General features: G+C 30.7%; 1 protein-coding gene across 1 annotated transcript; it reads right to left on the minus strand.

Moving 5' to 3' along the window:
* Positions 1 to 72: 72 nt before the first annotated feature.
* Positions 73 to 10704, minus strand: PIG-S (phosphatidylinositol glycan anchor biosynthesis class S; the record flags this gene model as incomplete). Its single annotated transcript, XM_018541263.1, has 8 exons — positions 73 to 460; positions 1726 to 2072; positions 3954 to 4101; positions 5353 to 5491; positions 5546 to 5734; positions 6415 to 6633; positions 9080 to 9277; positions 10464 to 10704. Coding segments are annotated over 8 exons (1644 nt in total), but the record flags the coding sequence as incomplete, so codon positions are not given.
* Between the last annotated feature and the right edge of the window lie 3699 nt (positions 10705 to 14403).

Genomic DNA, 14403 nt, shown 5'->3' on the forward strand with positions numbered 1-14403 from the left:
TATGCGACAGTGAATAAAAATATTTTAAAATTCTTATGCTTATATTTAATAATCGTTTAAGATTACGTGATATCATCAGAATGAATTTTAAGTGTGTTAAATTTAAATATGTTACATCCAATTTATATTAAAAATACTCGAAATACATTTAACGTTACTAGCGTAAATAAAAAACTTAGATAAGAGCCTCCGCATGAAATTATACAATTATTATTATACGTTACCTTTTGATCGAAACTATTTCGAACGAACAGTCGCACGAGTGTCTGCAGATATATTATCGATCGGATAAATGACTTATTCAGCTTTGGGTCTATTATCCTCATCATTTTTACTTTCTCCAAAATCGACTTTTCTTACTGCGTTATATTTTTCAGGGAAGTAGTACCTTCGTATATTCTTGAGAGATAACAATACTGGTATCATAGCCGGCAAAAATAGGGGAATGTATACGGCGTACCTGTAATATCGTAAAATTATTTGAAATGTAATTTAAGTATGTATATATGTATTATTTAAAAAATATATGCTGAATTTTCGTAATGCTTTCTATTGATTTTATATGAGTAAAAAAAAAATCTCGAAACTTTGATTGTTAATAACTATCAGTGTGCAAATGAAAATCTTTCGATTGAGACGTTTTCGATCCAATTTGTTCGAAGTTGGGAGGCTATTGTGAAGTTAGCAACCCCCCCCTCCCAACTGTTCTTTAAATAACTTTTTAACTAGAAGTGTGTAAACGATGAGCAATCAAATGAGCTATAGAAACTAATTTTTTTTTTTTTAATTGAGGAGCCAACTTCACAAAGGCCTTCAAAAGTATATGCATTCGATCGAAATTTTGTCCCCCATTTGTGTAAATCTTATCCTTCACAACCCCAAAGGAAAAAATCAAAAGTGTCATGATCTATAGGCAGCTAATTGAAGTTCCCGTTACGTGAAATGACACATCTAGGGAACCTCTGACGATTTGCGAAACGTTTCCACGAAATTTTCACCATGTTTATAGTAAGTTTTCATTATTTCTATGCGTTACTTAAGCAAATATCGATTCATTGTTATTAACTGGTTTTTTACTCGACAACTGTCAAGTATGATAACTCCATCTCTATAACAGATACAAAATGCCGCGAAATTAAAAATGCAACCTCTTAATGGAAGAACCTGTATTTTCTATTTTTTTCAAATTGTAAAATGGCATTGTTTTACTTTGATCAATATTTTTTCTATTATATTTTACATTTTAACACTAGAACCGAGGCATTATTTTTTTATCATTTTGTAGTACTTTCTAGTTTTGTAGTACTTTTTAATTAATGTGGATTTGCATGTGGGGATGTATATTTTTGTGACTTCTCATCAATAATGATTATAATTAATTACAAATAATTTTATTTTTATGGTAACAACCTTTCCTCGTAATAATCCAGATTTAAGTTGAATCATGATTGGGTCAATTTAAATTCGCCATTGATACAATGTATTAAGATCAGTTTATACTTGTTTTTCACTATGAATGCGTAACGTTGATTATGGCCGCACGTAGATTTTAAAATGACCATAAGTTGAATATTAATAAAAGTGTATTATTTAATTGCCATTATGCTCACCTATTCAGAAATCACAAAAATAATAAGCAATTTTAGGAAAGACCCAAATCGCCACGATTATAGTGGTAAAATAAATTATTTCAACTTTTTTAAAGATAATTTAAAATTAACTCACTTTTGATCCTCTGGAAAATAAAGAAGTGCCAAAAGTGTTGGGTCGGAAAAAGCCGCCTCGGAGATAATAAAAGCTTCTTTACTGAGGATGAAACTACGTTTAAGATCGCCTCGTCGTAGATGTTCAGCAGACTCATGCACTAACCCAAGAGCAGTTTTGATTCTGTTTCCTACTACATCCGTGATAACAATATTGCTAATTTCTTTGAGTAATCGCGCCAGTGACTGTAAAGTTAATTTGGCCGAAGTTAACTGCTCAATTGTGCGGTATCTTAATAAGGAATCAATTTCCCAATCACGTGATTTTAACCCAACCAATGGCACCGTCGTCACTCCGTTAAGAGATTTCTGAAATTAATTATTTGTAAGTCGTTTCACATTTTAATCAATTTTTGTATACTATTATACAGAGTGTCTAAAAAGTTACGGGACACCTAAATATCATGGAAAATCTAAATATTATAGAAAAGTGTTTCAGACAAAAGTTGTAGAGTTCAAAAAGATCTATTTACTGATCACATCCGTTTGACCTTGAGTGGTGTCGCCAAGATCAGGTCAAGGATACGTCAATTTTTTTAAATGGAACACCCCATTTTTTTATTACATATTCTTATAGCACATCTCGAGAGTTTTCCAAAACACTATAATAAAATATTTTTTCATGAAGTACTTTTCGAGTTATAATACTTAAAAGTTACAGTATCCCCGGCATGTAGCATTATTTTAGGAGTCCTATCGATGGCTAAAATCTCTTGTTGTTCAAGATCGTCATTTGAATAACATGTCAAGTTAAAGGCCATTAAAAGTTGTATTTCTATTTTCATTTTTGCACTGAAAATTCATTTTTTACATAAAAATAAAAATAAGAATTTGAGGGGACTTTTCAGATGGAGTTGCGTTTCAAGACCGACGATTGTTCGGCGCGCAATTTGGGGAAAAAAGGGGGGATTACATATATTATTTTGAATAAATATTGCGAAGAATATTACTACGTCGACCCGCCATCAGAGGTCTATCGATATTCGCAAATTCTCGCAATTTCTGCTTTGATACGCGTATATCTCTTCATATAGAATCTCGATTGAATAACTCTCTCAGGCGTATAAGGTAGGCTTCCACTACAATGCCTTACTGATAAGTCCAGTAGTGGAAACTGGGACGAAACGCCATAATAACGTGATATTCTTCGCAATATATTCGATTAATTTAAAAGATTTTAACGAATTTATTGGCTCATTGTCCTTGTCTCTTTATAGAAAATCGCGCAAAAATGTTTTCGTAATAAATTCATTTTCTTTCAAAAGTGTCTAATTTGAATGTCTCGCGACTGAACGAATGTTTATTGATGCATCAAAGGCAAGTCTCATTAAAAGATGAAATAAAGTTAGGATATCAACAGTTTTAATGTGACACGACGCCTAATATCATCTTGCGAAAACTTTCAACACAACGTATACTTGTTACTCTCTTTTCTTAATTTAGATGCAGTTCTTTTTTCAGCGTATTTTTCTTATTCTTCGACATTCTTTTACGCCGATAATGGCGTGATTTTACGAATCACCCCCCTGTACCAATTCCGTGACTGAGCGGTAAGATGTTGTCCGTCGCAATAAAAAATTGTCGAGAATTGTTTGAATTAATTAAAGTATTGATAAAACTAGTATATATGCTCTCTCACATGCCTGGCACCCAATAATGATTAGTTACTGAGAGATTACTTCAGATTTTAAATAGAGCCAGGGAGACGACGTGGGTAACTTAAAAAGTTTCTTAAGTCTTCATCGGTGTTGGTACGACCACGTTTAAATTCGTTTACCCAAAAACTGATGGTTGGTAATGAAGAAGTAGATTCTGCTTGAATCTACACAGCTGTTTTCCCTTTCAAAAAATAGCGTTTTATCATTGTACGAAACTCCTTTTTATCCATTGTTGAAAAAATGTTTGACTTGCTTTGTTTGCTAAATGACTAATGGACGCAATTGTTTGAAAATTTTATAGTAATCATAGAAGATGATATACTTTTTGGCCATTGTCTTTTTTGCGATACGCGCGCTATTTCTGTGTGACTTAAAAAAAAACTTTTCAAGTTGTCCACGTATACTCCCGAGTATGGTACAGCGTATATAAATTTGAATAATTTACACAATTAAAACAAACTGAAAAAGAAATTATAAATGACTCTATTTAAAATTAAGTTTTAATATATTAAAACTTTTTTAATATCGTTACCATTTCTGGAATGCCTAGTAGAAGTCTGAGTTGTGCCAGGAATGTGCCTACTATAGCAGTTTCTTCGGGAACGACAGTAACGGCTTCATCCTTTCGCACGCTTTCACAAACCTCTGATGATGGATTAATCAAAATCACGCCACCCCATCTATATTAATTATACGATATTAAATGACTGAACTAAATTAGTTCAAAAATAATATATTTGTTAAAAAATTAATTTTTATAGAAAATAATAAATTATATACATGTTACACACAGTGCAACAAAATAATTAATGTTCATGCTCATTCAAAGTAAGATGAAAAAAATCCCAAAAACCGAATTCAAGAACATTGTTTTATCGATTGAATAGCACACATACACGCGCGCACGCAGGCACGCACGATTTTTATAGGAAATAATGAAAAATGAGTTGGCAAATCTTTTAGAAACTTTCAAATTTTTTGGGTGTGCTTTCCAGGACCTAGAATGTTTTTTGGTCACAACTTTATCGCATATATACAATAACAAGTTATGTAAATAAATGAATTTATAAAATATCAATTTCAATATATTAATTCATAAATAACGAACTCCTGTATGAATCAAAAATTAACTTGGAAAGAAAAGGGCACTAGGAGTTAAGCGTAGATAACTTCACGCAACGCCGATATATATCTAGCAAATCTATCTATTATAAAATTATTAAATAATCAAGCTTGATTATTTAATAATTTTTTATAATAGATAGATTTGCTAGATATACATATATTTGACGTTGCGTGAAGTTATCTATAACGCTTAACTCCTAGTGCCCTTTTCTTTCCAAGTTAATTTTTGATATCAATTTCAATCCAAAAACGATTTTAAGTGATGAAATATCTGATATATAAAACGATTTTCAGCTTTTTCTATTTTTCAAAAACTATTCAAAATATTAAAAAACGTTTTATACAAATGTTTTACAATAACATTACTTCTATTCATTTATATAAATATTTTTGAAAAATAATTTAAAAAATTTTTTTGGGAGCTTTTAAAATACACATGAGAAGTAATTTTACTCCTTAAAATCGTTTTTGGACCGCAACTGTTCTACATTTATCTATTTACGCAACTTATACATGTGTACAAAGTTTTATTAATATCAGAATTTGACACTTCGTAAGGTTTTCTTTGCAAGATAAGAAATAGAAAAGAAGAGCTCTTTTCAATACAAATTCCACATTACAGACTAGTATTAATGCACATATTTTAATTCTGGAAAAAGATTTCCAAAAATTTGTAAAAGCAATACCTACATTATTCTACGAAAATTATTGCGTTTAATTAGTAAAGCAGACACCTTAATATCCCCTAAAGAAAATTTATAATAATAATAGATGTATGAATAAAAAATCGGGAATATAAAAGATACCTTGGAGACAGAAAGGCTTCCACATTGCTATCTGTTCGCGATCTGTGTCCGCTGCGGGTGTAGATATGTAAAGGTGCATTATCACACGGTACCATATAAACGACTAAATTGATACATGGATGGAGACTAACCTGCGACGCTTTAAAGTTTAATCAGATATGCTAGGCATATACTTTTTGTGTGCATTACAAACCTAATTTTTTTTCTAACGGTGTTACAAGTTGTGGCAGGACACTCTCGCGCAAGGCAAAGTGCCTACGGCTTGGGCTACTGTCGGGTACACGTCTGGGATTCATATCTAATGGTAATAAATACAGCCACTGCGATTTGATCGAAAAGTTACTTAAGATGGACAGCTCGTCTAGAAATGGTTGCACATATTCTGCAAGAAATTAATTGCCGATATTTAATAATAATATACAGGGTGCATAAAAAATCTAAAAACAGTCGAATATCTTAAAACAAATTATTTTTAGGAAAATGTTTCGAACAAAAGTTGTAGGGTTTAAAAAGATATATTTTATATTTATATATAAATTCACACGAAATTACATATATAAGTAACTAAGATCCAAGCTGGACTGTTATAGGCTTCGTATTCGTATCAGTTTAATTAAATTATTTAAAAAATTTTGTTTATATTTATTGATTAATTTTTATAACAAATAATTTATCCACATCCTTTTCTTTTTGCATTCACAGATTTAGCCTTATTTAAAAAAAATATAAAGAGAACATTGTATTTATTTATGTTTATATTTATATATCATAGCACAAAACATAATTATTTAATTCTTATTTAATTCAATAAATTTGATACGAATAATATACAGTATAATTAATTTTTAAAAGTTTCCAAAAAAATTCTGTAAAAGATTCATATAATATTATAATGCTGAAAAACTATCAGCGTCGCGATTTATGGGGGGACTACATACGCAGTATATAAAATTCACACAATTATAACAAGCACTGTGATCCAGCTTTAACCGTAAATGGCTTTCTTCTTCCAATTTATTATTGAATATTATAATGCATAATGGTTATATATGATATATATACCTTCGGTTACCGTCTTAAGGTCCCAAATAATCTTTAGTTTTTCAGGGTCAGGATTAACCAAGGTAACTAGAACATCATATGCCAAACTAGCTGGGAATCGTCTTCTATTCTCCTCATCTAAACTATACATGGTAGGTTCCGCGAGCGCATTTTTTGTTAGCGCTAATGATTTATCACGTAGAATCCATTCTGACAATACTTGTATCAATTTAGATATATCTGAAAGCACATTGGGGTATTTATGTAACATTATATAGGAAAAACAATAGGAGTAATAATAAGGGCAATGAGCCAAATACTGAACGCAAGAGAAATTTTCAAATTAAGTATAATATAAGTATAATATAAAGTTTAAAATTTAATACAGACGTTTCGACTCCGATCGAGTCATCTTCAATGTAACAAAAATGAATTATAAAATTTCGGTATCGCTAATAAATAAATGTAATGTCAGGAAATTATTCGCATCTTGAAATTGTAGTCCATCAAGTAAAAGTTAATCCAATAACAGTAAATTCAATCTTGTTAAAAATTGTGTAATAACTAATGTCAATAATGTAAATTATTACACAATTTTTAACAAGATTGTACTAAAAAAGAACAAAGATATCACCTGAGACTCTCTTGGTCAAATCGCGAAACTAGCGCCAGCGCTTGTTAGTAGTATTATATATAATATTTCAGTGACGCACGCACGTACGCACATACATACATGATTATATATAAGTAGCCACTCTTTTTTATATTTTAAATTAAGAGAGATAGATTCAATAAATATGGTTTCAAATTAAACAGCTGTAACTAAACTTTATTATAAACACAGTGTTCACTGAAATATTTATATTCTATAATAAAGTATTTATGTAAGAAAAAACAGAAAAAACAAACATAATTTTTTACTATAAAATAATTTTCAATATAATAAAAGTTGTAAAGTTTAACGAGAACAATGATGTATTATATAATATAACAAAATTATTTTACAAATTATAGGGGAGACCGGGACACCATGAGTCACAAAAATTCAAACAGTAAAAATACATTAATATGTAAGATTTTTAAAATAATACAAAATAATTTATAAGGCTCACGTGAATAAATCAGTAAAGGAAAAAATAATCGCCATTAAGAGCCGACATAAGTTAGAAGTATGTAAATTCAATTTAATGTAATAAAATTCAATAACATATAAACGTTTCAAGATTTTTAGTCTCAATTTTATAAAAACTCAAAAAATTTAAGATATTTTTTTCAGAAAGGACCCCGCACTAAACAAATGGAAAATGGGTTTCAGTGGATTTGGCTAAAATTTGAATATGATGTAGTTAATGTGGTCCTGGACAAAAGTATGAATGGGCCCCAAAGCTCAATAATGGCCAGTTTCCGAGTTATTCAACTCTAAAGTTAAATAAATCTGTATTTTCGGCCCACTATTTTTAAATTACACAGTCACATAAAATTAAGAAAGTGCCAAAGACTAGACCTATGTTTTCTTAGGTATTTTGACGTGCTGAATCCAAATCAGGGATCAAAATTGACCGCCACTATGTCAATTTTTTTTAAATCGTGAAAAACCACCCTTGAAAATGGAAAATTCCATTGTAACTGCATTCAGCGTTAGGTATAAGTGTGGGAACCGACTGAAAATGACTGCAACATCCAACTTATATGTATTTTGGCGTGCTGGATCCAAATCCCCGGTCAGAATTGACCATCACCACACCATTTTATTTTAAATTGCTAAAAACCACCACCTTTGACAATGGCTGTACGTGTGATGAGCATTTAGATATAAGTATGGTATAATAATTACTATTACCTCCGGTATTTTGAGGCGATAATACAATCTATTGCATTATAAGCAGGCATACCTACACATTACCAGAGACTTATTATTGGTACGCACGCATAACAGTATTGCAATCGCCTCTCAACGCATCAATAACTCATAAGCCAATTATCAAATATCATTTACACATCTACTCTTAGGGGCTCTAATTTAAAGTAAACGCTACCTTACTTTACTTGCGAGAAAGGAACTCCACAATTCTGACCGCGGATTTGAATTCAGCGCATTAAAATACATATCAGTTGGATATTGCAGTCATTTTCAGTCGGTCTCCACACTTATACCTAACGCTGAATGCATTTACAGTGGAATTTTCCATTTTCAAGGGTGGTTTTTCACGATTTAAAAAAAATTGACATAGTGGCGGTCAATTTTGATCCCTGATTTGGATTCAGCACGTCAAAATACCTAAGAAAACATAGGTCTAGTCTTTGGCACTTTCTTAATTTTATGTGACTGTGTAATTTAAAAATAGTGGGCCGAAAATACAGATTTATTTAACTTTAGAGTTGAATAACTCGGAAACTGGCCATTATTGAGCTTTGGGCCCATTCATACTTTTGTCCAGGACCACATTAACTACATCATATTCAAATTTTAGCCAAATCCACTGAAACCCATTTTCCATTTGTTTAGTGCGGGGTCCTTTCCATAAATACAAAATATGAAAAATTCTTAAAAATGTTACAAGATTTTTTTCGTCCGTGACATACGTTTAGCCAAAAATAATAAGTTAATCACATCGATTATATTACAATTTTAAGTCTAGTAGATACAACTGATTCATGCAAATTGCTTCAATAATAATTAACTTACTAGTTTCGGTGGAGAAATACAGTGTTCTCTTGGAGCCAACTAGAACAGCGTCGTTCAAATTTGTCGCTTCGAGTAGTAGCAAATCACCCACATTTAAATCGAAAGTCGAAGCCACCTTTTCGAGTTCGTGGTATGTGAAAACGGACGCCAAAAGATTATTAGAAATTATCTGATATTCTACGTTCAGCTGGTATATTTCTGAAAATCAAAGGTTGAGATTAGCAAAAAAATAATATCAAAATTTAATGATATTGAAAATTAAATAGGCTACGCTATAGGTTGTAAGATGCTCTTCAATATAAACAATATGTAAAATACAAAAGTTACAAACGTTTCTACTCTTATCGAGTCATCATCAGTGTAAACAATATTTAAACATAACTATGGTTATATATCAGAATTAGATTCTTTTCGATGAATCGTACTGATTGGTGGCTTGGGGCGCATGGCGCTCAGAAAAAATTAGAATGACAGTGACACAAGTTGCGACTATTATCTTCTTGTCATTGTCGCTTTAATCTTTTCGATTTCATGCGCCCTGAGCCAATCAGAGCACGATACAAATTACGTGGTGAATTGGCGACTCTCTTATTATAGGCTCTCTAGTAGTGAAGAAACAGTAAAATGTGGCTAACGAAATCGACCCGAAATGTATGTATGTATGTACATATAGATCAAATTTATTTATGTTAACAAATTTATTTTATGTTAACAAACACAAATGTATAAATGTTTATTTTTAGGTAACTTTTATTGTTTTCAAGGGGTCCAAAAATTCTTAGCGCTTCAAGCCCAAAAGTTCCTTAATCCGGCGTTGATCCGACCTTATCTAGCCCTTTCTTATTATTCGATCGGATAGTCGAATATCATTTTAGTATCTAGATAAAATTATGTATTGAAAGTTCACGTTATTAACATAGAATTTTATTCTTTTCAACTGAATTTCGTATATAGTTCAACGGTTTCGAGGGAGCCGTATTTTGGTCATGTTAAAAAAGTTGACAATTTTAGCCACTTTCGGTCTATCTTATGTGTTTTGCGTAATGAAATACTTGGTCAATTACATTTATTTTATATCTGTTTTTGATTAAGAAGAATTCAATACCTTCTTTATGCATTTGGCGTATATTTTTTCTTTTTTAAGAAAGGTATTTTAAGGTTAGATTATTTTCAATATATTAATGTTAAGATTTCAATGAAATTACGTGTTAGTATTTTTATCGAAAAATTAGTCGTAACATTTCTGTTATATGATTTGAAATCTAGCGTTTAAAATATGTATTTTCAAAGCATTCTGATATCACATTATCAAAATTATTTAAATCTTTTTATGCAATAATAATATGAATCTTTATTAATTCTTTCATGTTTCGTTTTCACTTACCAGCGTTTTCGAACGTACGTCTGATCTCACGTGCGATCAACTCGGCGCGATTGTGTGAGAGTGCTGCGACAATAATCTTTGTAGTGATTCTGATATCCAGTTTCGACAATTCATCAATTCCGATATAAGGAAGTGTAACGCGAGGTACTGTTGTAGTATGCCACCAGAGAGGTACACCAATTCCTAGCAGTAATACAGCGAACGATACGCTCGCATATACTCTGTACTTCTCTGTAACAAAAATTTTTAAATTATATAATGTACAATTACATAATAAGCTGAAATATAAACATAATAATACAGAAAATCAAGGCTAATGAGAGCCAGAGCGTGGGAAGGGGTGCGCAAGTTATTAATTTGGCATAATTAACTTAACTACAATTGTTCTGCGATGTCTTTTCTATTCAGAAATCTTAAACGTTTCAACTCTATTTAGAGTCTCTTCATTAGCAAGTCTTAATCAAAGATAGTTTATTTAGCAGTTCGTCAAAAAAAATTACTATGCAGGTTGCCAAGTGGACCCTATAATTCAAAATTAAATTATGAAAAACTAAAATTTCTCTAGAGAAATAACAAGTAACTCACCTTAACGAATTCCAAAAATGTTAAAAAGTTTTGGAATGAAAAATTACAAGTGGAATATTAAGAAACTAATATTTCGATACTTAATTTAATTTTCATGAATATTAAGAGAGAACTATCTAAAACCTCCATATGTACAATTCGGAATATCGAATGTACCATACCTTAATCACCTATGTCCACAGTGAAAGCTATAACTTCAATGCCATATTAATACTACTTCATAAAAAACGACCATTAAAAAAATTGTTTTTATATACAGTCTGTCTAGTAACAGCGTGGCAGGCCTATCTCAAAGAAAAATGGCTTATTAGCCTTAAATTTATATCAGGAGAGTGTCTCCGGCCATGTTAAAAAAACTACTATTAGTTAATTTAAAAGTTAGTTTAAAAGATTTAATAATAGACACTGCAAGTCTCTTATCCCGATCCATCAAAGTCCATTCTTGGGGGGTGCATAACTACTAAAATATAAAAAATTTTGAATCGAACGTTATATGTCCTGAAAGGCGGCATCGCCACGAGTAATTTGAGCCAAAAAAATTTTTAATCGGTCAAGCCATTTTGGAGATACAAGCCGTCGAAAAGTGATGATTTTAATGAAAAATTAAGAAACGTCTCCTTCTACGCCCGTCCGAAATATATAACGTTTTAACATCCCCTCACACCTTTCACTCACACCTCCACCATCTTCGACCCACCGGACCTCCTCCTCCCTCCCCCTTTCCTCCCCTCAACATCATTCTCTTTCGTTATTACAACTTTTTAACATCCTCTCTCACCTTTCACTCGCACCTCCAGCATCTTCGACCCACCCGGACCTCCTCCCTCCGCCCCTTCCCCTTCCAACACCACTCACCCCCATCACCCCTCTCTTTCGCCGTATTTCACTCTCTTTCGTTATATAATATTTTTAAATCATTTTTTTATATATATTTGTGATATATTTTTACTCTGAAAAGTAAGTGATATCCGAAAAAAATCATATCATAAAAATGAAAAGTTTAAGCCATGTTCAAAAAAAGATACTCAAAAATTTAAACCTTTTTATCTAATAACATTAATAATAATATATTACCACGAAAAGTAACTGATATATTATTAATTAAAGGTGCCAGTTCAAAGTGAACACACATAAACTGTATGTAACTTCCGGCAGATTTTCGAATCGCCTCCGCCCTCTGCTGTCCCCCTCACCTCATCGCGCGTGGTCCAAACGTCGCTATAGCGAAAAAAATTGCAATAATCTCATCTTGAGAGTGTAAACTAAATAAAGCAGAGAGAAAGAGGAAGGAGAGACAAAGAGAAAGATAGAGGGAGAAAAGAAGGGAAAGAGAATTGAAGAGGAAAAAGGAAAGAGAAGAAGAGAGGAGAGAATGCGCTAAAGGAGAGGAGGAATAAAGTCTGAATTGAAGCCTTAATTCTGTGCGCTTTAGACTTGGATGGTCAGTACGAATGAAACACAACGTCGAGTAGCTCGGAAAACTCCGAGAAGCGATCGTGACGAGAGTGATAGAAAAAAATTTACAAAAAAAAAAAGCGTATTATAAAACTAAGTAAAGTTGTGTGATATTAACAAAGCTTCACGAAATATTATAGTGAATCTTATTGTTGAAATTTATAAACAGTTTTATTGCTGATAAATATCTATTAGTGATGACGATGTGATTGTTATTCTCTTATCTCAACGAATAAATAATTATTTCATCAAATTAGGCAATTATCTCTTATCTCGTCGAATAGGCAAATGTTATTAAATATAACAACGTAAAGTCATGTATTTATGCAAATATTGTTTATGGCTTTAAGTGACTAAAAGAGTATTGGATTAGATCATATTGTACAGGATATTAAATAAAAGTACGTGGTAATTTAAAATAAGAGTACAGTACGATTAGATGTAATTGCAATTAATTATATTCACTTATCAATGCATTTACATACATTATTCTGTGAATTATTATTATATGGATTATTATTATATAGTTATATAGATAACAGCGTCGCGTCTCTTTTAATTCAACTGAATTCTTCTATGTGTGAATGCATCAGTAACGAGAAGAATTCAACTTCTTGTAATCCACAGAAGTTAATAATCCGCGTCGTACAAGTTGTGCTACATCCAACATATAACGGCATATCGCGTGCATTGCACGCACCGCGCGCATCGCTTGCGGATGAATCAAAGAAAAGAATTTGATTACAATAGAATGATTGGACATGATAATTCATGTTTCAATTGTACATACCTCCTGATTTTTTAATCTATTGCAAAATGCGTAGAATATATTATACGGTTATAATATCAGAAATTAGCAAAACTGTAATAATGTAACAAGATTTAAGATATTTTACGTTTCAGTAATAAAAATTAGAAAAGTTTAATACAATTTATTTATTAATATCTTTTTACATTTATTACAATTGCATCACTTTTTAAAATTTTTAATATGTATATTTATATTAACATTTTTTTAAATACTAAAAATAATACTTTTAAATAAAATAGAATATTTTCTTTTTTGAGATTATTAAAATAAGCAAAATATAATTATGTCATATAAACAACGTTACAAGACAAATGCAGCAAAAAAAGTAACGATGAGTGCGCGACTACCACTATAGGTAATTTTATTTTTATTGTTTTTTCTGATGTTCTATATTTAATGCGTCTCAAACTGAGAGCGAAAAAACTACGAATACAACACGTGATAATATCAACTTAAAAAATTGAATTTTTCCATATACAACTTAGGTTCGACAATTATGATAATCTTTTAATTTCAATTTACATATTAAAAAATAATTTGAGTTATTTACTTTACAACTGCACAGTGCGCGTATTGTTTTAATTATTTAAAAACACTATTTGTAATATAACATCATTAAATAAATTCTGTATCTTTCAATTATCTAACATATAATTATTACATATAATTGTACTAATTGGCTTTTTTCAATATTATATCAGACGCTCTTCAATAATAATTAACATTTATATATTCTAATCTTAGAAAAAAAATTTCCTAAAAATTTCCAAATTTTACGAACATTTTTCAAACACCCTACAAAAAATTAGAATATTTATAGATGTAAATTTATAATAAGTAAATTTAATTATTATATATCTATAAACTTTCTAATCTCCTTATTCTTATTTATACTATTCCAGCTAAAAGATTAACACTAATGTTTCAAGTACTTAAGAAAGTATTTAAAAATTAAAAATTTTTTATAAAATAAATATTTTATATCATACAGAATACATTTAACAGATTAAATAGTAGAACCTTTTGTACAGAGAAAGACAATTATAATGCTTAGATACTTAGAATATTATTTAAAAAATTAATAAATTA

This window comes from Cyphomyrmex costatus, unplaced genomic scaffold (assembly GCF_001594065.2).
Source record: "Cyphomyrmex costatus isolate MS0001 unplaced genomic scaffold, Ccosl1.0 scaffold280, whole genome shotgun sequence".
NCBI lineage: Eukaryota > Metazoa > Arthropoda > Insecta > Hymenoptera > Formicidae > Cyphomyrmex > Cyphomyrmex costatus.